Source organism: Oncorhynchus nerka, linkage group LG28 (assembly GCF_034236695.1).
Source record: "Oncorhynchus nerka isolate Pitt River linkage group LG28, Oner_Uvic_2.0, whole genome shotgun sequence".
Lineage (NCBI taxonomy): Eukaryota > Metazoa > Chordata > Actinopteri > Salmoniformes > Salmonidae > Oncorhynchus > Oncorhynchus nerka.
Window position 1 is genome coordinate 40,674,329 of NC_088423.1, and position 25,396 is coordinate 40,699,724.

At 44.2% G+C, this 25,396-nt stretch overlaps 1 protein-coding gene across 1 annotated transcript in view; it reads right to left on the bottom strand.

Annotated features, from left to right (window-relative positions):
- Positions 1–5,816: 5,816 nt before the first annotated feature.
- LOC115113229 (galactosylgalactosylxylosylprotein 3-beta-glucuronosyltransferase 2-like) overlaps positions 5,817–25,396 on the bottom strand; it is a 37,402-nt gene continuing 17,822 nt past the window's right edge. Inside the window, exons 2-4 of the mRNA XM_029640631.2 lie at positions 22,058–22,202; positions 11,586–11,734; positions 5,817–6,783 (exon numbers count right to left, since the gene is read on the bottom strand). Of these exons, the coding sequence (XP_029496491.1) occupies positions 6,697–6,783; positions 11,586–11,734; positions 22,058–22,202 (381 nt within the window). The 3' untranslated portion in view covers positions 5,817–6,696. The remainder of the gene's footprint in view (positions 6,784–11,585; positions 11,735–22,057; positions 22,203–25,396) is intronic.

Below are 25,396 nucleotides of genomic sequence, written 5' to 3' on the forward strand. Positions count from 1 at the left end.
TCAGAGTGTTGTCAGATTGTCTGTTCTAAATTGAGAGTGTTTCACACTCGGAGCATTCAGAGCGCACACTGGACGCTCTAGCCAAGGAGTAGGGTTGATCCGAGCGTTCTGACCTCAACGGCAGTCAAGCACCCAAGCTAACTGGCTAAAGTTAGCAAGCTTGCTAGCTACTTCCAGATAAAAATGAGAGAACACCTCACTCTGACCATTTTACTTGACCGAGCAAAGCTGGTTAGGCTGTTTTCATGTTATCCAGAGCGTTGGTGACTGCAACTGTGCTGTTGGCAACAATTTAATTATGCTTTTTTGCCGAGTTTACTGACACCATATTCAACACGTGTTTTGCATTTGTAATTTTGTCAGTTATTCTGTGCTCTGGCACACTCAGATGAGAGTCCTCTGAAATCGATAATCAGATAGTCAGAGTGAATTTACGAACGTGCCCTCACTTAACGTCCTTGTTGCAAACAGAATGGATGGTTTAGAGTGGCCATTTTAGCACAGGCTTCATTCTGTTCACTTTGTCATACAAGCCAGTGACGTGGAATGAATGCAATGTTGTTGATCCTCTGTATTTTCAAGTATTGTTGTGGCAGCATCAGGTTATGGGTATGTTTGCAACCGGCAGGGACCAGGGTGTTTGTCAGAATCAAAAGGAATGTGAAAGGAACAAAGCCCAGGTAAAATGACAGAGGAAATCCACTGTTGTCTTCTGAAAACCCAACCCTGGGGTAGAGTGGTATTTTTCAGTGGAACAATTACACACATTTTTATGCCAAAGACAGACACACCAGAATGGCTTTCCAAGAGGCGTTGTGTTCCTGCAGGAGATTAATGAGAGATGATAAATCACTGTGCTCCCACTGACAACACACACATATACACACACACACACACACACACACCAAACACCGACACACACACAGACACTCTGCCGTTGTCAAGTACGTGATATGATTGGTCCTGTGTGTACTGTAATGGGTTCAGGGCAAGCTGTTGGGCTTTAACCTTTGATGGGTTAAAGCCCAAAGTGCTCTGGAGTCATTAGGCTCGTCTGTGCCACGCACACACACACGCACACACGCACACATGCACACAAACACACGCACACAAACACATGAAGCAGGGTTTCGTTAGGAAGATGTGGCACCAGACATTGGACCGGCATAATTTTTATTTACCAGACTCATATGCATTGGGGAGTTACCTAATTAGGGTGTCCACCCACAGTGCGCAGAATGACAGACATCCCATTTAGAATATGGTAATTCATATGAACAGGACATGCAAGTGGAGGATGCCACCATGTGCGGTTCTTCTTATTGAATTCTGATGTGCACTTTGAACATGAACTGTCCACATTTACTTTTCCTCAGCCAACAAGACGAACAGCTAAATCACTAGCCTACCTCAATCTACTATAGTAGAAAAGTTTAGGCTACCTGTTCTATTCATCAGCTTGTCAAGAAAGAAATGGCTTATTCCAAACAGACTCTGGGACAGCGGTGGGACGATAAGAGCCCACATTCATACAACCAGTAGGCCGCATAAAATAAAGTAAAAATGATAAAAAGCTATGAGTCTGATGCAAAAGACCAGAATGTTTAGCTTAAAATGTTAAAATCAACTATTTCTTCACGTTATAAGCGCAGCAATGTGCACAATGCAGTAGGCTACGCGTGAATGTTCATTCCATAATGCAATTAGCGGGAAAACACCATTGTCAAAAGGGCACTGCACATGCCAGCGGTTTCATGTGACATATAGTACCAGTCAAAAGTTTGGACACACAAACTCATTCCATATTTTTAGTATTTTCTACATTGTAGAATAATAGTGAAGACATCAAAACTATGGAGAACACATATGGAATCATGTAGTACCCCCAAAAAGTGTTTTAACCAATCAAAACATATTTTATAGTTGAGATTCTTCAAAGTAGCCACCTTTTGCCTTGATGACAGCTTTGCACACTCTTGGCATTCTCTTAACCAGCTTCATGAGGTAGTCAACTGGAATGCATTTTCATTAACAGGTTTGCCTTGTTAAAAGTTCATTTGTGGAATGTCTTTCCTTCTTAATGCATTTGAGCCAATCAGTTGTGTTGTGACATGGTAGGGGTGGTATACAGAAGATAGGCCTATTTGGCAAAATACCCGTGTCCATATTTTGGCAATAACAGCTCAAATAAGCAAAGAGAAATCACAGTCCACCATTACTTTAAGACGTGAAGGTCAGTCAATCCGGAAGATTTCAAGAACTTCGAAGGTGTCTTCCAGTGCCGTCGCAGAAACCATCCAGCACTGTGATGAAACTGGCTCTCATGAGCACCGCTACAGGAAAGACAGAGCCAGAGTTACCTCTTCTGTGGAGGATAAGTTCATTAGTGTTAACTGCACCTCAGATTGCAGCCCAAATAAATGCTTCACAGAGTTCAAGTAACAGACACATCTCAACATAGACTGTTCAGAGGAGACTGCATGAATTTGGCCTTCCTGGTGGAATTGCTGCAAAGAAACCACTACCAAACTACACCAAAAAATAAGAAGAGACTTGCTTGGGCCAAGAAACATGAACAATGGACATTGGACTGGTGGAAATCTGTCCTCTGGTCTGATGAGTCGAAATGTTTTATTTTTGTTCCAAACGCCTTGATTTTGTGACCCGCAGAGTTGGTGAATGGATGATCTCGGCATTTGTGGTTCCCACTGTGGAGGAGATGGTGTGGGGGTGCTTTGCTGGTGGCACTGTCTGTGATTTATTTAGAATTCAAGGCACACTTAACCAGCATGGCTACCACAGCATTCTGCAGCGATATGCCAACTCATCTGGTTTGTGCTTAGTGGGACTATCACTAATGAGAACTTGTTCTCAACCAGCCTACCTGGTTAAATAAAGGTTAAATAAAAAAAATATAAATACATGTTTTTCAACAGGACAATGACCCAAAGCACACCTCCAGGCTATTTACTAAGGAGATTGATGGAGTGCTGCATCAGATGACCTGGCCTCCACAATCACCTGACCTCAACCAAATTGCGATGGTTTGGGATGAGTTGGACCGCAGAGTGAAAGAAAAGCAGCCAACAGGTGCTCAGCATTCCAAGTGAAGCTGGATGAGAGAATGCCAAGAGTGTGCAAAGCTGTCATCAAGGCAAAGGGTGGCTACCTTGAAGAATCTACAATATATTTTGATTTGTTTAACACTTTCTTGGTTTCTACATGATTACATATTTGTTAATTCATAGTTTTGATGTCTTCATTATTATTCTACAATGTAGAAAATAGTCCAAATAAAGAAAAACCCTTGAATGAGTAGATGTGTCCAAACTTTTGACTGGTACTGTAGATGAAAATATCTGTTAGAAATGTAGATCTACTAATGGGCTACTTTGAAGCAAGGTAATATACGACTCCCAATATTTATTAAAACCTTCCAGTTCCAAACAATTAGTACGTATATGTTTACAAAAAGGCATACTGCCTCCAGCACATTGCAAAGGGGTGTGTGATCCGCTGATGATGCCTGTCTTCTGTTTGCGTTTGATGCCACGTTCAAAACAACTGGGAATTGGGAGAAGAAGAAAAATCTCAGACAGGGAAAAATCACTTTGAACAGTCATCCAACTGAGAATTCCAACTCGGGCTTCTTTCTAGAGCTCCGACTTTCTGAGCTAAAGATCACTGACGTCATGATTTCAACTCATATTTGTCCGTTTCCAGTTGTCTGCAGCAGCGGCAGCTTTTGCGTTAGCCTGACAGATGTTCCACTCAAAGGCTCTGTATCTGTATGCTGTGTGCATGTGATAAATAAGATACACAACAACTATACTGTACACATGCGCCAATGTAGTTCCACCGAATTATGCTAATCAACCTAATAGACCGATAAACATGACCAGTCAAATGGGTTTCCGTCGACTGGTATTTCCATCAAAGAATAGCCTAGAAAGCATTATTTCACAATGGGATTTTTTTTTAAATATCGGCTTTTCCCACCAAAAGAAAATAGCGGACAAAAGCTGCTAATGGAAACCCATGCGTGAAGGTGCATTTATAATGGTTTGGAAGTGGACAGGAGGCAAGAGAGGAGAGGGGGGAGGAGACCAGAGGAGAGATAGGGAAGGGAGAATGAATGGGAGTGAAATAAAGGAAATGGACCGAGAAGGAGAAAAGAGAGAAGGAGGGTCTACTTTATGGTCCTTATATATGCAGTAAGGGAATCATGTCTGCTGTGTTAAGCAGGTTGTTGCTGTCATTCTAGAGTTCTTTAACTGGGTTTGTACAACCCTCTAACCTTTCTGTTTTCTCAGCCCTGCCCCCCCCCCCCTCTCTCTCTCTCTCACACACTCACACACTCACACACCTCCTACCATCTCTCTCTCAGATGACCCAGCAGATGTCGGACATCGCCATGAGTGGTAGTGTGTCAGCGCCACCCAGCTTTGTCCAACCAGGTGCTCCTGTAGGGGATTGGGTGGGACCCCACTCGGGCCAGACCCTCAGCACCCAGCTGTGGAAGTGAGGGAGGGGACAGGGGTAAAATGTGAACGGGAGGCAGAGCCACCATGTCCCCCCCAAATACCCTCCTTTGCCCTCTTCCACCAACCCCAAAACAGGAAACAACACACAGATGGTAATCTATGAACGGCTCCACTGTCCTCCCCCCTTTTATCATTCCTTTATAGACCCCCCCCCCTCTCTCTACCTCTCTCTGTGTGTTGAGGAGAGTCAAAAGGAAACGGGACAGAGTTTTGCGTGAGGCTGCTGGTCTATCTCTGCACGGGACTTTTAATTGAATCTTCTTTTGACCTTTTTTTCATTTGGTAAAAAAACAAAAACACATTGGCGAAAGAGAATCAAGCGTCTCATAATAATAAGTATCATTACCAAAACCAATAGAGAGTAAAGAGATATTGAAATGGAGGATATGGCTATCATGTTGGTGACCCAATCAATCTCATCTGTGTATATTGTACTGTACCCTCCCCCTTCCTCCCCTCTGGGCAACCAGAGCCCCTGTAGCAAAGCATTGTATGATCCAGTACTGTATTGCTGTATTTGTGTCTGACATAGAGGCCTCCCACCTATCCCTCCCAGTCATGTTGTGTTCTACTGTCCCCCATCTTGCTGTGGTGTTTGGTTGTGAGCAGTACAAGAAGACGCAATGTTATGCATGATTCACACAATAGAGCGTGTTACGTGTTCACATTAGTTGCTAGAACCGTGCTGGACCGTGCCGGACATGACAATGTGAAAAGACAATATCTGAGCCAGTGCAGTATGGTTTCCGCTCGGCCATATAGTGTGAATCAGACATTAGATTGAGGCAAACAAACCTGGAAGACAGTCAGTGGGGCAAGGAGCTAACAAGGGATGGGTGGGGAAGGAGACCAGAATGGTATGAGGAAAGATATGATAATAGTGACGACATAAAGCTCCAGATGATTCGGGAAGTGTGTTGACATTGGGAGTCTAATGGAGCTGTCAGAGATTGGAACAGTCGTCTCAACATCATGTGTACTTCCTGGTCTCTATTATGTCATAATCTCTGTCTAATCCTGCTTGATGTCATTCAATAGATTATATAGAGGTGGAATAGGGAATCCAAGTGAAGAAATACTATAGGACATGGGGGAATATGGGAAAAAAACTACAACAGAACAAACACACCCAATGCCAGACATTCACACACAGAGATATTGTGTAGTGTGGTTCTAAGGTGGAGATTCTATCCCTCTGCCAAAAAATTACGAAAGAGAACACACACACACACATATATACGCTCATGAGAACACACACATACACACAGCGCGTACTCCAGGTTTATTTCTAATGGTGTTTACATTTTCTGCTGCCTAGTACAGAGAAAACTAGTTTCCGTGCATTAAACAGTGAATAGCCATGAACTGTGTGACCATTTTTGTCCAATGACTCTTTTATTGTAAAGTTGTAGTTTATCTTTTGGTTATTTTCTTTTCTTTTTTCCTTCTTTTACAAGAGGGTTCATTTGGAATAGAAGTTGTACTCCTGGAGTTTGTTCTTTGTAGTCCAGTGTGTCAAACCCACAGACACGTGAGGCAAAGAAGACCAACATTAACGTCGGCAGTACACAACTGGTGGCTGTCCTGTCACCTATGACCATAGAACATCAGATGGCATTTTCTGGTCATTTCCCAATTATTCAACATGTTGAATGTCCACCGTTCATCGGCACCCAGCAAGTGATCTACTTCGCACTTCCTTTTACAGATAAACACACATACTGAACACAAATCTTGTTCCGTTTCATACAAACTGAACTTACATACTCAATGATCAGGCACAGACCGACAGACAGACACACACACACACACACAAACACAGACAGACAGGTTTAGCCCACATACTTCAGAGGAAGTCCCCTCATAAGGGACTGGTCCACATATTGCAGTACAAGAGCAGAGTCCACTGGGAACGCACAGGTCACCCCAGTGCATTTGGGTCCACTTTGAGTTACAAATTAATCGGGGACCTCATTGAGTCAATCACAACATTCAGGCAGCAGTTCCCATCCATGCAATTAGTCTAAAGTGTCCATTGTAGTGTAGTCAAGGTTATGGTCAAGCAAGGTGCTATCGGTAGTGTAGTTCCATAAATTACTGGCAGTCTGTCCGACCAATGGGCTTGTTAATTCCTCTCTGGTTATCACGCCCCTTAGACCTCGATGACCATACTGTCCTGTCGATGTTTGGGCTCGTTGCCCAGATTCACCTTCTCTGTACGAGTGTGCCACACCAACACCTGACACAGAGGGGGAGAGAGGGTTAGAGTGCACATCAGTGAACTGATATAATTGGGTATGCAAAAGCAAGGGTTCCACTATTTTTTATTTTTTTATTTCACCTTTATTTAACCAGGTAGGCAAGTTGAGAACAAGTTCTCTTTTACAATTGTGACCTGGCCAAGATAAAGCAAAGCAGTTCGACCCATACAACGACACAGAGTTACACATGGAGTAAAACAAACATACAGTCAATAATACAGTAGAAACAAGTCTATATACGATGTGAGCAAATGAGGTGAGATAAGGGAGATAAAGGCAAAAAAAGGCCATGGTGGCAAAGTAAAACACTGGAATGGTAGATTTGCAGTGGAAGAATGTGCAAAGTAGAAATAAAAATAATGGGGTGCAAAGGAGCAAAATAAATAAATAAAATAAATACAGTAGGGAAAGAGGTAGTTGTTTGGGCTAAATTATAGGTGGGCTATGTACAGGTGCAGTAATCTGTGAGCTGCTCTGACAGCTGGTGCTTAAAGCTAGTGAGGGAGATAAGTGTTTCCAGTTTCAGAGATTTTTGTAGTTCGTTCCAGTCATTGGCAGCAGAGAACTGGAAGGAGATGCGGCCAAAGAAATAATTGGTTTTGGGAGTGACCAGAGAGATATACCTGCTGGAGCGCGTGCTACAGGTGGGTGATGCTATGGTGACCAGCGAGCTGAGATAAGGGGGGACTTTACCTAGCAGGGTCTTGTAGATGACATGGAGCCAGTGGGTTTGGCGACGAATATGAAGCGAAGGCCAGCCAACGAGAGCGTACAGGTCACAATGGTGGGTTGTATATGGGACTTTGGTGACAAAACGGATTGCACTGTGATAGACTGCATCCAATTTGTTGAGTATGTTATTGGAGGCTATTTTGTAAATGACATCGCCGAAGTCGAGGATTGGTTGGATGGTCAGTTTGGGCAGCATGAGTGAAGGATGCTTTGTTGTGAAATAGGAAGCTTTGGATTGGAGATGTTTGATGTGGGTCTGGAAGGAGAGTTTACAGTCTAACCAGACACATAGGCATTTGTAGTTGTCCATGTATTCTAAGTCAGAGCCGTGCAGAGTAGTGATGTTGGACAGGCGGGCAGGTGCAGGCAGCGATCGGTTGAAGAGCATGCATTTAGTTTTACTTGTATTTAAGAGCAATTGGAAGCCATGGAAGGAGAGTTGTATGGCATTGAAGCTTGCCTGCAGGGTTGTTAACACAGTGTCGAAAGAAGGGCCAGAAGTATACAGAATGGTGTCGTCTGCGTAGAGGTGGATCAGAGACACACCAGCAGCAAGAGCGACATCATTGATGTATACAGAGAAGAGAGTCGGTCCAAGAATTGAACGCTGTGGCACCCCTATAGAGACTGTCAGAGGTCCGGACAGCAGACCTTCCAATTTGACACACTGAACTCTATCAGAGTAGTTGGTGAACCAGGCGAGGCAATCATTTGAGAAACCAAGGCTGTCGAGTCTGCCGATGAGGATGTGGTGATTGACAGAGTCGAAAGCCTTGGCCAGATCAATGAATACGGCTGCACAGTAATGTTTCTTATCGATGGCGGTTAAGATATCGTTTAGGACCTTGAGCGTGGCTGAGGTGCACCCATGACCAGCTCTGAAACCAGATTGCATAGCAGAGAAGGTATGGTGAGATTCGAAATGGTCAGTAATCTGTTTGTTGACTTGGCTTTCGAAGACCTTAGAAAGGCAGGGTAGGATAGATATAGGTCTGTAGCAGTTTGGGTCAAGAGTGTCCCCCCCTTTGAAGAGGGGGATGACCGCAGCTGCTTTCCAATCTTTGGGAATCTCAGACGACGGTTGAATAGGCTAGTAATAGGGGTGGCAACAATTTCGGCAGATAACTTTAGAAAGAAAGGGTCCAGATTGTCTACACCGGCTGTTTGTAGGGGTCCAGATTTTGCAGCTCTTTCAGAACATCAGCTGACTGGATTTAGGAGAAGGAGAAATGGGGAAGGCTTGGGCGAGTTGCTGTGGGGTGTGCAGTGCTGTTGACCGGGGTAGGGGTAGCCAGGTGGAAAGCATGGCTAGCCGTAGAAAAATGCTTATTGAAATTCTCAATTATAGTGGATTTATCTGTGGTGACAGTGTTTCCTATCTTCAGTGCAGTGGGCAGCTGGGAGGAGGTGTTCTTATTCTCCATGGACTTTACAGTGTCCCAGAACTTTTTTGAGTTAGTGTTGCAGGAAGCAAATTTATGCTTGAAAAAGCTAGCCTTGGCTTTTCTAACTGCCTGTGTATAATGCTTTCTAGCTTCCTTGAAAAGCTGCATATCACGGGGGCATGGGATGGAGGTCTGTTTTTAGCCACCTTGTGTGTTTCCGTCGGTAGGATTAGTGGGGTTCCGTGTGGTAGTGGGGATTAATCCAATTCGCAAAAAAAAAAAATAGATATAGTTATAGAGGCCCAAGAAAGAAAAAAAAAGAAAATTGTCCGATAGGTCTATTCAGATAGCAGCCGATAAGACAGCTAACGATTAGCGGACCGCAGATGGGCGTTCAGGTAACATCACGACGGAGCAGCCAGCTGGATAACTCCCTCGGGCAGATAACGTCGGTAGTCCAGTTGTGAAGGCCCGGTGGGGCTCCGCGTTGGCAGTAAAACGGGTCCGGATAGGTGATTGTAGCCCAAGAGTGACTGATGGAACTCTTCAGCTGGCTAGCTCCGGAATAATTGATGTTTGCTCCGGGATCGATGTAAGCCGATAGTCACACGGATAGCAGCTCGCTAGCTGCGAGATCCAGGTATAAATGTCCAGAGCTTGCGGTTGAAATCCGGGGACATGGAGAGAACAATAGGTTCAGTATGTTGCCGTACAAAACTGGCGATAGATTTTCGAGCTAAAGGACAGCTGATGAACACAAACCGTGGTTAGCTGAATACTAACGATTAGCGAGTAAAGAAGCTAACTCGCTTCTGGCTAGCTTCTGATTAGCAGATGAGGTAACTAATACTTTCTTTTTTTAAATATAAATTGGTGAGGCGGGTTGCAGGAGAGTGTTTTGAAGATGAGTTTATGGAAAATAAAAACTATATATAAAAAGGTATGCGAAGAAAGTTGTAAATATATATATATATATATATATAAGGGACACGACAAGACGAGGACAAAAGACGTCTGACTGCTATGCCATCTTGGTGACACAAGCAGAGCCAACCCTGTGAAAAGGAATGGTGACTGTTCAAATGTTAAAGAAAAGACTGTTAAAGAAAAGAATGTTAAAGAAAGTGAGGGAGTGTGTCAGACTGAACAGACTGATAGCTCTACCTTGTACTTTAGTACATGTGAAAGTGTCTCACTTCTATTTCCAACCCAGTCGATGGTGGTCATTTGTGTGTTCACACACACATGCAGTGATTGATTGTTTGGTGTGTGGTGCTATCCGTTGCCGTCTCCACATGTCATTTCCTGCTAATTGTCCCGCTTTGCATATCTAACGAGACCAATGCCGCAGCCAGCGAAGCGGTGGAGAGGGTGGGGAGAAGCATGTGTGTGTCAACATTTCTACGCAGTTTGTGTGCATTCCATTGTTCTCCCGAACCCCACCCAACATTCTAGTCCTGTCTGTAGGGAAGATCAGAATCTAGTTAGAACCCAGGTTGGGGAGAATTGGGGGGGGGTTGCCTGCATGCAGTCCAGTCTGTTCACACCCAAAGAGTGGACAGAGCGCCCTGTGTCAGTGTGTCTAGTGATAAGTCTCCTCCTTCGGGATTTAGCCGTGAAGAGCCCCCTTCTCCAGCATTCCTATGGCCATCGAAGGTGAATATTTGGCCAACGCCGAACTGCAGTCAGATCAAGACCCTGGTGAGGACGACGAGCACACAGATGAGCTTCCATGACAGTTTGTGCAGAAATTCCGTTGTGCAAACCCACAGTTTCATCAGCTGTCGGGGTGGCTGGTCTCAGACGGATGTGGAGGTCCTGTGCTGGAGGGGTTACATCTGGTTTGCACTTGTGAGGCCGGTTGGACGTACTGCCAAATTCTCTAAAACGACGTTGGAGAGGCGGCTTATGGTAGAGAAATTAACATACAATTATCTGGTTACAGCTCTGGTAGAATTTCCTGTAGTCGCATGCCAATTGCGTGCTCCTTCAAAACTTGAGGAATTGTGTTGTGTGAAAAAAATTAACATTTTAAAGTGGCCTTTTATTGTCCCCAGCACAAGCTGCACCAGTGTAATAATCATGCTGTTTAATCAGCTTCTTGATATGCCAAACCTGTCAGGTGGATGGATTATCTTGACAAAGTACAAATGCTCAATAACAGGGATTTAAACAAATTTGTGCCCAAAATTTGAAAGAAAGTTTATATTTTTGTTCAGGATATTTCCTCTCTGATGCTTAAGGTTAGCAAGTGAAGAATGTAAGCTTATCCCAGATCTGTAACTAAGGACAACCTACTGTACATGGAGCCTGGCTGGTTTGTTATTGGGGATGATTTCACGTCCTGCTGGCAATGTAGCAATTGGTGATAAGTAATGATGTCATATCCTGCTAATGTTGTATATTAATACCAGCCTACAGCAGCCCCATTAACTTAATGGGCAGATAATGATGATGACTACTAGTGTCATGAGCTGCACAGGAGAGATGGGAGAGGGTTAGCCTAACTGATGAGATGACACAGTCAGACTAGAGGCTATATTAGGAGATAGTGTTTCATCCCAGAAAGTTTAACCAATGGAAACAGTGTTACTGTCAGGGCAACTTTTTTTTAACCTAATAACACTGTTGCCACGGTAACAGATATAGGCTAGACTACTCACCCTTGTGCAGTTGTTGGCTTTCGGCTCCAGGTCTCCCACCTTCGTGATCTGCTTCAGGAAGTCAGACTCTTGCATGCCGGGCTGGGAACCCCTGCGCTTAAACAGCGCCCGCGGGCTCCCCAGAACCACCTGGAGGTTTACTGCAAAACCTGGAGAAGAGGAAGAGGAGGGTTTAAGGCCTTCTATGATCATGGTCCGAGGATTATACAAAAATTCAGTCTCAACCATTACATGTCATTCTCACTTTGGATGTGCTATACTGTTAGGAGAGAACAATTGAGAGGGGCAATGGGATCAATTAATTTCTTCCATCACTCCTTGACGTAATCATATACAGATCATCGATAACCTTAAACTATTGGAACTGAGTGCATATCCCACTATGGTGAACTGCATACTAGAGATCAAGGTAAGACTGAGATCACATCACATTTGAGTGTGCGTGCACGTGTGTTTGTTGTTCATGACTATGCATTGAGAATGCCAAGCTTTGACACAGGAAGAGCCCGCTACAGTATCTCATATTACCCTCCTTGTGTGGGTAATAGTGTGGAAACCACTGTGGAAACCATTACGAACACCTTCCTAATAATGAGTTGCACTGCCTTTTGCCCTGAAAACAGCCTCAATTCGTCATAGCATGGACTACAAGGTGTCAAAAGCGTTCCACAGTGATGCTTCCCACAGTTGTGTCAAGTTGGCTGGATGTCCTTTGGTTGGTGGACCATTCTTGATGCACACAGGAAACTGAAAAGTCCAGTAGCGTTGCAGTTCTGGACACACTCAAGACGTTGCACCTGGCAACTACTACCATGCCCAATTCAAAGGCAGTTAAATCTTTTGTTATGCCCTTCACCCTCTGAATGGCACACATACACAATCCATGTCTCAATTGTCTCAAGGCTTTAACATCCTTCTTTAACCGGTCTCCTCCCCTTCATCTATACCGATCAAAGTGGATTTAACAAGTGACATCAATAAGAGATCATAGCTTTGACCTGGATTCACCTGGCCAGCCTGTCATGGGTTTCTAGCAGGTGTTCCTAATGATTTGTGCACTCAGTGAATATGCCATCCTACTGGGAATGGGGTGTGCTAATGGCTGCATGGAACAGCGTATTATGTGTCCTTGCCTCCTCGTTTTCAGTGAGCACACTGTTTTCTAGGCCAAAACGCTACTCACATGGGTATGCTCCTTCTCCACTGAGACATTGTGAGATTGTTCGTGTGAGTGTTTGTGCGTGAGAGTGTGCATGCACGTTTATGTGCCTTTGGTGAGAGTGTGTTTCCTGTATTTTGAAGTCACCAGTTTAACGCACAGATCCGCAGTGTCTGAGTCAGTCCAGTGAGATCTGCCTATTGGGTCAATTCTAAATCAAATCAAATGTTATTTGTCACATACACATGGTTAGCAGATGTTAATGCGAGTGAAGCGAAACGCTTGTGCTTCTAGTTCTGACCATGCAGTAATATCTAACAAGTAATCGAACAATTTCACAACAACTACCTTATACACACAAGTGTAAAGAAATTAATAAGAATATGTACAAATAAATATATGGATGAGCGATGGCCGGACGGCATAGGCAAGACGCAGTAGATGGTATAGAGTACAGTGTATATACATATGAGATGAGTAATGTAGGGTATGTAAACATTATATAAAGTGGCACTGTTTAAAGTGACTAGTGATACATTTATTACATCCAATTTTTTATTATTAAAGTAGCTAGAGATGTAAGTCAGTATGTTGGCAGCAGCCACTCAATGTTATTGATGGCTGTTTAACAGTCTGATGGCCTTGAGATAGAAGCTGTTTTTCAGTCTCTCGGTCCCAGCTTTGATGCACCTGTACTGACCTCGCGCTGTTGCGCCTTCTCACCATGCTGTCTGTGTGGGTGGACCATTTCAGTTTGTCCGTGATGTGTACGCCGAGGAACTTAAAACTTTCCACCTTCTCCACTACTGTCCCATCGATGTGGATACAGGGGTGCTCCCTCTGCTCTTTTGTTTTGTTGATGTTGAGTTTGAGGTTATTTTCCACACTCTGAGGGCCCTCACCTCCTCCCTGTAGGCCGTCTCGTCATTGTTGGTAATCTAGCCTACCACTGTAGTGTCGTCTGCAAACTTGATGATTGAGTTGGAGGCATGCATGGCCACGCAGTCATGGGTGAACAGGGAGTACAGGAGAGGGCTGAGAACGCACCCTTGTGGGGCCCCAGTGTTGAGGATCAGCTGGGTGGAGATGTTGTTTCCTACCCTCACCACCAGGGGGCAGCCCATCAGAAAGTCCAGGACCCAGTTGCACAGGGCGGGTTCGAGACCCAGGGTCTCGAGCTTAATGACAAGTTTGGAGGGTACTATGGTGTTAAATGTTGAGCTGTAGTCGATGAACAGCATTCTTACATAGTTATTCCTCCTGTCCAGATGGGTTAAGGCAGTGTGCAGTGTGATTGCAATTGCGTCGTCTATGGACCTATTGGGGCGGTAAGCATATTGGAGTGGGTCTAGGGTGTCAGGTAGGGTGGAGTTGATATGATCCTTGACTAGTCTCTCAAAGCACTTCATGATGATAGAGGTGAGTGCTACGATAGTCATTTAGCTCAGTTACCTTAGCTTTCTTGGGAACAGGAACAATGCTGGCCCTCTTGAAGCATGTGGGAACAGCAGACTGGGATAGGGATTGATTGAATATGTCCGTAAACACACCAGCCAGCTGGTCTGTGCAAGCCGGCAGCCTTGCGAGGGTTAACGAGGGTTAACACGTTTAAATGTTAACTCATGTTGGGAATGGGGTGTGCTAATGGCTGCATGAAATAGCGTATTATGTGTCCTTGCCTCCTTGTTCTATCAGGCATATTACTGAGATATAAGTGATACCACAGTGAAAGCCCAGAAGCTGTAACAGGTATGATAGATGAATATGAAAGCCATTACAAGATTGACTCTTAATCTCTTAACCTGCAGCTAAAATGGTATGAAGATTAGTGCATCTGTTAGCAATGCCCGCCTGTTATCAATGCAGTTTCTGTCTCAATAGTTTCGTCCAGCTTCCTTTCCTTGCTTAATTTCCTTGTGTCCTTTTCTCTATGGTTCTGCTTCTGTGCATCATATTTAAAGTAGTGAAAGTCTACACACCCTTTGCACATAACATGATGCTGCCACCACAATACTTGAAAATACACAGGGTTTCACTCTGAGCTATGTTGTATTGGATTTGACCTGATCCTGTAGATTAACATTTTTGCTGTTTTGTCTTGCAGTAGTACTTAACGTCCTTGTTACCAACACAAAAACAATGGATATAGAGTATGCTACCCTAAGAGTTGTGCAATGTTGCTAAAATCTTATTCAAAATTATTCACAGCTCTGATGGCTGCCAAATGTGCTACCACCAAGTATTAACTCTGGGGTGTGAAGACATACTATTGGAAAATGTCACCGGAGGGGATGGCTGCTGTTTTACAGGCTCCTAACCAATTGTGCTATTTTGTGTGTTTTTTACGCATTGTTTGTAACTTATTTTGTACATAATGTTCATGCTACCGTCTCTTATGCCCGAAAAGAGCTTCTGGATATCAGAACAAAGACTACTCACCTCGAACTGGACAAATCTCGGAAAAGGCACAAATCACCGTCATTCACATTAAGAAAAGGAGATACCGGGGGTGCAGATCAGGGAGCCTTGTGAGAATTAGTCGGCAAGTGGGTAACCTGCCTCTACCATCTGTTCTATTGGCCAATGTGCAATAACTGGAGAATAAACTGGATGAGCTCCGTTTGAGACTTTCCTACTAATGGACATTAAAATCTGCAATATCTTATGTTTTACCAAGTCGTGGCTGAATGACGACACAAACTTTCCAGTTTTCAGAAATAATATTAAGGTTGTCTTGAGATGTTGCTCGTCTTGAGGTATTGCTCACACACAGAGATGCGTACAATGCTCTCCCTCGCCCTCCATTTGGCAAATCTTACCATAATTCTATCATCCTGATTCCTGCTTACAATCAAAAACTAAAGCAGGTAGTACCAGTGACACGCTCAATATGGAAGTGGTCAGATGACGCGGATGCGTATTTTTCAAGCACAGACAGGAATATGTTCTGGGATTCATCCAATGGCATTGAGGAGTATATCACCTCAGTCCCCAGCTTCCTCAATAAGTGCATCGATGACGTCGCCCCCGCGGTGACCGTACATACATAACCCAACCAGAAGCCATGGATCACAAGCAACATCTGCACCTCGATAAAGGCTGGAGCTGCCGCTTTCAAGGAGCGGGATACTAATCTGGATGCTAATAATAAATCCCGCTATGCCCTGAGACGAACCATCAAACAAGCAAAGCGTAAATACACGACTAAGATTGAATTCTACTACGCCGGCTCTGTTCCTGACAAATTTGTGTTCACACTATCCATAACTGATGTGAGCAAGACCTTTAAACAGGTCAAAATTCACAATGCCGTGGGGCCAGACGGATTACCAGGATGTCTACTCAGAGCATGTGTTGACCAACTGACAAGTGTCTTCACTGACAATTTCAACCTCTCTCTGACCGAGTCTGTTATACCTACATATTTCAAGCAGACCACCATAGTCCCTGTGCTCAAGAAAGACTGTTGGAAAAGCATTCCTCATGTAGCTGGTTGAGAGAATGCCAAGAGGTTGTGCAAAGCTGTCACCAAGGCAAAAAGTGGTTACTTTGAAGAATCTCAAATAGAAAATATATTTTGTTTAACACTTTTTTGGTTACTACATGGTTCCATATGTGCTATTTTATCGTTTGATTTCTTAAATATTAGTTTTCAGTGTTGAAAATAATAAAAAGACAAGAAAAACCCTGGAATGAGTAGGTGTGTCCAAACCTTTGACTGGTACTGTATGTGAGAATGCTGTTCATTGACTACAGCTCAGTGTTCAACACCATAGTGCCCATAAAGCTCATTAGTAAGCTAAGGACCCTGGGACTAAACACCTCCCTCTGCAACTGGGTCCTGGACTTCCTGACAGGCCACCCTCAGGTGGTAAGGGTAGGCAACAACACATCTGCCACGCTGATCCTAAACATGGGGGCCTCTCAGGGTTGCATTCTTAGTCCCCTCCTGTACTCCCTGTTCACCCACGACTGCATGGCCAAGCACAACTCCAACACCATTATTAAGTTTGCTGAAGACACAACAGGGGTAGGCCTGATCACCGACAACAATGAGATAGTATATAGGGAGGAGGTCAGAGACCTGGCAGTGTGGTGCCAGGACAACAACCTCTCCCTCAACGTGAGCAAAACAAATGAGATTGTGGAATACAGGAAAAGGAGGGCCGAACACGCCCCCTTTCACATGGGAGCGGGTCGAGAGTTTCAAGTTCCTTGGTGTCCACATCACCAACAAACTATCATGATCCAAACACACCAAGAAATTGTTAAAGAGGGCACGACAACGCCTTATCCTCATCAGGAAATTGAAAAGACTTGGCATGGGTCCCAAGATTCTCAAAAAGTTCTACAGCTGAACCACTGAGAGCAACCCTGACTGGTTGCATCACTGCCTGGTATGACAACTGCTCCACATCCGACCGGAAGGCGCTACAGAGGGTAGTGCGTATGGCCCAGTACGGCACTGGGGCAAAGCTTCCTAACATCCAGGACTTATATACTAGGCGGTGTCAGAGGAAGGTCCCAAAAATTGTCAAAGACTCCAGTCACCCAAGTCATAGACTGTTCTCTCTGCTACTGCACGGCAAGCAGTACTGGAGCACCAAGTGTACAGCTTCTACCCAGAAGCCATAAGACTGCTGAACAGTTAATCAAGAGGCCACCCGGACTATTTGCATAGCCTCATTATTGTTTTTTTTATTGTGTTACTTCTTTAATTTTTTACTTTAGTTTATTTAGTAAATATTTTATGAACTGCATTGTTGGTTAAGGCTTGTCAGTAAGCATTTCACGGTATTCGGTGTATGCGACAATTAAAATTTGATTTGATTTGATACGCAATCAAGACATCTTCGTTTTGAAATGTTTTATTACTTACCTGGTAAAATAAGGGTAGAGATGTACAGAATTGTGTGTGTGTGTGTGTGTGTGTGTGTGTGCCTGCACCAAAAGAATACTAAACCATCTCCTCATTCTCTGGTCCAATTGTGGCCTATTAAATGGGATGGAGTAGAGATGGGACAGCTTAGTTGGCTCATTTGGCTGCCAACAATAGCCTCCAATACCACAATACAAGTTATTAAGGCAAAAGCTGCAATTTATTCACTGCTCAACACTGCCCATTCTACATTGGATGTATAGTGATTAATGGGGGTTATTGTGCATGCGTATGCAAGTGTGAGCACACGTGGGTGTACGCGTGTATCTGTGTCTTTTGTGTGTATCACTTGTCTGGCTGTGTCCATTTATGTGCACTCTTGAGTGTTAGTATGTGTGGTTAGTTGGACCATTCATGCCGCAGGGACCACTAGATGGGTTTGTTTTGTGCAGAGAGCAAGAGAGAGACAGGAGAAAGAGTGAGAGGGGGCTGAAGTGGTGAGCAGCATCACGGTGTCCCACTTTACTTTTAAATGTGCTTGCAGAAGCTTGTCCCTGACTGACCCTTTCAGAGAGGGAACGAAAACAGTCTCCCACTCCCCAAACACAAAAGGCCATTAATTGTGTGGAGCAGTTTACACCACCAAGTTGGGATGCATTCCAAACTGAAAACGTTATGACTATAACTATTGTTTCCTGAAAGAGGGAGTGGGGTACAACACAGCTACCGGGAGTTTGTGCGCTATGGACCTCTACTGAAGAACATTAGAATCATGCCTGACAAGGCCAATGAACACAGGGCCTCACCGGAAGCCCCGCCTTCCACAGGTGATAAACACCAGGCACAAATTCATTCTTTCAATTCAGTACCGCTCTTCACCAAGCCCAGAACTGGGCGGAACGGGTCCGAACAGCTGTTGTACCTCGTTTCCCTCCTTCAGAGAACAGTAGTTATAGTCATAACTGTACATTCCCTTTCAGTCTGACAACTCGGTACAACACAGCTATGGGGACATGAAATCACATCCTGGCCCGACTTTTGCTGACACAATATGAAATGGCCTACCGGCAAACCATTTGGAGTTCCAACCCAATAGGAAATCCTCCTGTACCTGAGTGTTTCACAATCTGCGCGCTGCCTAATGACCCTCTCCTGCCCCAGCCATAAGAGCAGATTGACCGATTTTTCACATTGCCTGCTCAGGTATTAGTACCAGCGACCTTTCGATTATTGGCCCAATGCTCTAACCCCTAGGTTACCTGCTGTCCTAGGCTACCTGCACCCAAATCCCGAATGGATGCAATTGGTTTATAAACCGGCCGAAGACTGCACATACCTTTTAAAAACTGCACTGCCAGGGGATGAGCCCCTGGAGTGGCACCATCAATTCCCACATGACATGCTGAAATAACCCCTGTATGCTTGTAAAAAAAAACTTTATCATAGAGGTTATCATGCCCACCAGTCATAGGTACCGGTGACACTGCACCTTGTAACCCAGCTGGAAAAAGGGACAGACAGCTCTGAAAAATGTACCCCATCTGTGATAACAGACAGGGCGATACATAATTTAATCCAATTCCCAGGAATGAAACGCATTGACCAGGAGACAGACAGCTCATTTTGGAGTTCATAAGAACCACAGCGAATGTGTGTGGGATAAAAGCATGATTTCCAACCACCTACCGAGTCCATAATCTGTATGACTAAGCACCTCAAAGGGACCAGTGAGCTAGAGGGAGGAATCAGCAATGAATCCAGTAATATGCCACCTTTGAGGAGGGGTGAGCTCTCCTAGTACTGTATAGCCCGCCTGAAACCTGGCCCTTTTACGGGTATAGGAACTCCAGCAATGGCCGACAATGTACCCAGGTCGGCCATAGCCAAACACGGAGGCACTGTTGTCACAGTACCGTATGCTAGCCGACGTCAGCCATACGGCTTCTAAGACTTGCTGTGCCAGAACCCAGCTATCTGCATTATCCCTGTGGGCTAGCACTTGCCAAGCCCGCTGCCAACAAGGAACTAGCCAAAGAACAACGAGTGGCGTCTTCCTTCGGTCTCGAGAATCTCTCCGAATGCAACACGGTTCATCTAGAATAACCAAGCGACTGAAAGCTACGTATGCTAAACGAGAGAGAGAGAGCACGCTAAACAAACAATTCCACCATGGGGGGTAGGAATTGCCAGTGGCAGTACGCTAGCAAGCCTTGAAAAGTCAGCTAACCTGGCTAGCACGCTATGCGACGCTGTTTAGCTAGCCTGATCCCGTCCACATAAGATTGGATTATCAACCAAGTCTGGGAAGAGCGGTGAACGGTGCTTGACTGAGGCAGGCACAGGCAGCAGGCAGGGAGTGTTCACTGACCCAGCTGCCCTCTCCCTTCAAGTCGTCTCACTTCGCACTTATTTGGCGACAGAGAGCACAGCAACTGGGTTGAGTTAGGGCAGTTTCTGCATGCCTCAGCCCAGGCAGACAAGGCATTTGATCTGGTCCAGGCCCCAATTCATCACCGGGTCCCTTTACTCAGACCTAGCCGAGGTACGGGCACCTGTGAGAGGAAGCCATACGAATTCTACACGTTTGCCAAGGGAACCTGTGCGCACCATGGACTAGGGGAACAGTGCCAGCTGCTGGGCAAGCCACTGTTACTGACCCAAGCAGAGGCAGCCGTAGCAGGCACCACAACGAGACATACCAGGCAATAAAATGTGTGTTTCTATTAATATTATTTGGGCATGGTTTTGAACCCAAACCCGGCTTCTTAGCCTTCATTGTTTCACTGAGTTACAGTTTGTATAAGGAAATCAGTCAATTTAAATAAATGAATTAGGCTCTAATCTATGGATTTCACATGACTGGGAATACAGATATGCATCTGTTGGTCACAGATACAGTACCTTTGAAAAATAGGTAGGGGCATGGATCAGGAAAACAGCCAGTATCTGGTGTGACCATCATTTGCCTCATGCAGCGAGACACATCTCCTTCGCATAGAGGTGATCAGGCTGTTGATTGTGGCCTGCAGAATATTGTCCGATTCATCTTCAAAGTGCAAAGTTGCTGGATATTGGCGGGAACTGAAACACGCTTGGAAGTACTGGGACATTTCCAGCTTCCAGGAATTGTGTGCAGATCCTTGCGACATGGGGCAGTGCATTATTATACGGAAAAAGGAGGTGATGGCGGCAGATGAATGTCACGATAATGGGCCTCAGGATCTCGTCACGGTACCTCTGTGCATTCAAATTGCCATCAATAAAATATATTGTGTTTGTTGTTTGTAGCTTATGCCTGCCCATACCATAACCCACCGCCACAACGGGGCACTCTGTTCACAACATTGACATCAGCAAACCGCTCGCCCACACGCCATCTGCCCGGTACAGTTGAAACTGGGATTCATCAGTGAAGAGCAGACTTCTACAGGGTGCCAGTGGCCATAGAAGGTTAAGTATTTGCCTACTGAAGTTGGTTACGATGCCAAAACTGCAGTCAGGTCAAGACCCTAATGAGGATGACGAGCACACAGATGAGCTTCCATGACAGTTGACAGTTTGTGCAGAAATTCTTCAGTTGTGCAAACCCACAGGTTTATCAGCTGTCCGGGTGACAGGTCTCAGACGATCCCGCATGTGAAGAAGCCGGATGTGGAGGTCCTGGGCTGGTATGGTTACACGTGGTCTGCATTTGTGAGGCTGGTTGGTCGTACTGCCAAATTCTCTAAAACAACATTGGAGGCGGCTTACTGTAGGGAAATTAACGTAAAATTCTCTGGCAACAGCTCTGTTGGACATTCCTGCAGTCAGCATGCCAATTGCATGCTCCCTCAAAACTTAAGACATCTGTGGCATTGTGTTGTATGACAAAACTGCACATTTTAGAGTTGCCTTTTATTGTCCTCAGCACAAGGTGCATTTATGTATTGATCATGCTTTTTAATCAGCTTCTTGATATGCCACACCTGTCAGGTGGATGGATTATCTTGGCAAAAGAGAAATGCTCACTAACAAGAATGTAAACAAATTTGTGTACACAATTTGAGATAAGTAGTCATTTTGTGCGCATTTCTGGGATTTTCATTTCAGCTCATGAATCATGGGACCAACACTTTACATGTTGCGTTTATATTTTGGTTAGTATAGTTACCAAACTTTAACTCGCAACATGCAGAAGGATGACTACACCCTCCTTAAGTGGGACAATTAAGTTGGAGCAAAGCCTGATAAATTTAGTCTTCCAATGTTAAAAAAAATAAAATGTGAGTCACGGTGTTCATTGGCAATGTCAGGCATGATTCTTATGTTCTTCAGTAGAGGTCGCTAGCGTACAAACTCCCAATAGCTGTGCTGTAAGAAGTTGAACAACTGAAAGGGAACCACTGATGTCTGTTCCTCTACCGTAGATGACTAACTACAGTAAATGCATTTTACCTGCCATGTCGATAGCGAAGGGACGGTCGGGCCTCCAGCCAGTGTACCAGCCCACCACTTTGCCCTTCTCCACTATGGGACGCTCGTACCGCCGCCCACTGACCAGCCCAACTGGCCACACTGACACACCCCGCGTCGAACGCATCTAGAGAAACAGAGTGGTAGAGAGGGTTAGACACACAAACACAAACACACAGAAGCCCCATGGGCCTCACAGACAGACACACTGATCCGAAAACACAGGAGAGGTCAAAGCAATAGGATTATTGGTGTGAATTTTCTCCAGGCTTGTCCAGCTCTTTCATATCAGTGTAGATAGAGGATAGCAGACAAGAAGGCTGTTTTAGACTTTTGAGATGTGTCCATATGTAGAACTGCCTGCCCCCCCCCCTAAAAAAAAGATACATCGGTGAAGTTGATCAACAACCACATTTATTTTGTGGAAAATAAAAAAATATTCATTTTTGTATTATTTTCACTGAAAGATATAATTTTCCAAGAAAAATGTGTACCCACACACTGAAGGCTGCAAACGTCTGTGTATGCTATCCCTGATACAGTGATAAAAATACAACAAATGAATCATTTAAGTACGTTTTATGCAACATCTTTTTGAGTGCCGACCCATCACACCCTTTTGCTTATCTGAAATTATGGTTTTTACACACCAACCAAACTTCTGGGAGAGCACTATGGTCCCCTTTTGATGAGCTTTTGTGGAAAAGCAGATATGTCTGGTGAAATGTGAAAAGAGGAAAATAAGCTTAGACGGCTTTCTTCTCTGGATTCTACACTAAATGAAATAGCAGAGTAGAACAAGACCTGGGTACATTTTCACTGTGAATGAATTCACAGACGGGAGCAGTGTAGACCCAGACTCTGTGTGTGTGTGTGTGTGTGTGTGTGTGTGTGTGTGTGTGTGTGTGTGTGTGTGTACAGTTACTACTGTTAAGTCCAAAATAATTGAAAATAAAAGAGAGCCGCGCACTCTAGGAGCTCAGATGCAAAAATGTAATACCAACGTTTCGACACCCTGATGAAGAGAGCTTGGCTGTCGAAACGTTGGTATTACATTTTTGCATCTGAGCTCCTAGCCAGCACCTCGTCTTAATAGGTGTGCATTTCTTTTTCTTCTAGAAAGTCCAAAATAATTGGCATCCTTGATAAAGATGAGCAAAAAAGAGTATAAAACAAAGAATACATATACTGAGCTATATTGTATGCTCAAAAACAAGTAATTATTTTTTTTATCTCAAAAAGATAGTGGTCAAAAGTATTGGCACACCTGTTTTCAATACCTTTCAGTAACTCACCTTGCCAGGATAATGGCACAGAGCCTTTTTCAAAAAAATTATTATGAGATTGGAGAACATTGGGAGGGATCTCGATCATTCCTCCATAAAAAATCTTTCCAGATCCTTGATGTCTCGTCTGCGCTTCTGGACTGCCCTTTTCAATTCAAACCACAGGTTTTTAATGGGGTTCAAGTCCAGAGACTGAAATGACCATTGCAATGTTGATTTTGTGTTCTTAAATCTCATATAATATTCTAGTCTCAGTGCCGTTATCTTCCAAGGTGATGTATTGAAAACAAAACACACTTTCAGGTCTTGCCATAGATTTTCCAGTAAATCAAAGTGTAACTCGGCCACTCAGGAACATTCACTCAACAGTCTTCTTGGTAAGAAATTCCAGAGTAGATTTGGCCATGTGTTTAAGGTTATTGTCCTTTTGAAAGGTGAATTCATCTCCAAGATTTTGCCTTTGCATAGCTCCATTCTGTTTTTTTTTCTTCCTGAAAAACCCCAGTCCTTAAGGATTACAATCATACCCATAACATGATGCAGCCACCACTATGCTTGCAAATATGGAGAGTGGTACTCACCAATGTGCTGTATTGGGTTTGCCCCAAACTTAACACTTTGTATTCAGGAAAAAGTTAACTGCTTTACCACATTTTTTGCAGTATTACTTTAGTCAAATGTCAAATTTATTTATTTATATAGCCCTTCGTACATCAGCTGATATCTCAAAGTGCTGTACAGAAACCCAGCCCAAAACCCCAAACAGCAAACAATGCAGGTGTAAAAGCTTTAGTACCTTGTTTGCATGTTTTGGAATATTTTTATTCTGTACAGGCTTCTTTCTTTTCACTCAGACAATTAGGTTAGTATTGTGGAGTAACTACAATGTTGTTGAACCATCCTAAGTTTTCTCCTTTCACAGGAAATACATTCTGTAACTGTTTTACAACATTGGCCTCATGGAAGGGCCTAAGGCACTGCAGTCTATAGCTGCGTCACTACAGATCCTGGTTTGATACCAGGCTCTATCACAGCCGGCCACGACCAGGAAACCCATGAGGCGGCGGGATCAGCATCGTCCGGGTTAGGGGAGGATTTGGCCGGCCGGGTTGTCCTTGTCTCATTGCGCTCTAGCGACTCCTGTGGCGGGCCAGGCGCAATGCACACTGACACGGTCACCAGGTAAATGGTGTTTCCTCCAACACATTGGTGCGTCTGACTTCCGGGTTAAGCGAGCATTGTGTCAAAAAGCAGTGCGGCTTGGTGGGGTTGTGTTACGGAGGACTCACTGCTCTCGACCTTCGCCTCTCCCGAGTGCGTACTGGAGTTGCAGCGATGGGACTAGACTGTAACTACCAATTGGATATCCCGAAATTGGGGGGGAAAAGCAAAACCCCAAAATATATATATATATATTTTTTAAAACTGGAATCATGGTGAGATCCCTGAGCGGTTTCCTTCCTCTCCGGCAACTGAGTTAGGAAGGACACCTGTATCTTGTAGTGACTGGGTGTATAGATACACCATCCAAAGTGTAATTTATAAGTTCACCATGCACAAAGAGATATTGAATGTCTGCTTTTTTTGTCCAACTACCAATAGATGCCCTTCTTTCCGAGCCCTTGGAAAACCTCCCTGGTCTTTGTGGTTGAATCTGTGTTTGAAATTCAGTGCTCGACTGAGGGACCTTACAGATAATTGTATGTGTGGGTTACAGAGATGAGGTAGTGATTCAAAACATATGTTAACCACCATTATTGCACAGAGTTAGTCAATGCAACTAATTATCTGCCTTGTGTCGTGGCCATGACACTTGTTAAGCACATTTTTACTCTTTAAGTTATTTCGGCTTGACATAACAAATGGGTTGAATACTTATTGACTCGACATTTCAGCTTTTCATATTTAATTCATTTGTAAGAATTTCCAAAAATCATAATTTCACTTTGACGTTATGGTGTGTAGTCCAGTAACAACATTTTTTTTTTTACTCCATTTCACTGTAACACAATAAAATATGGAAAATTCAAGGGGT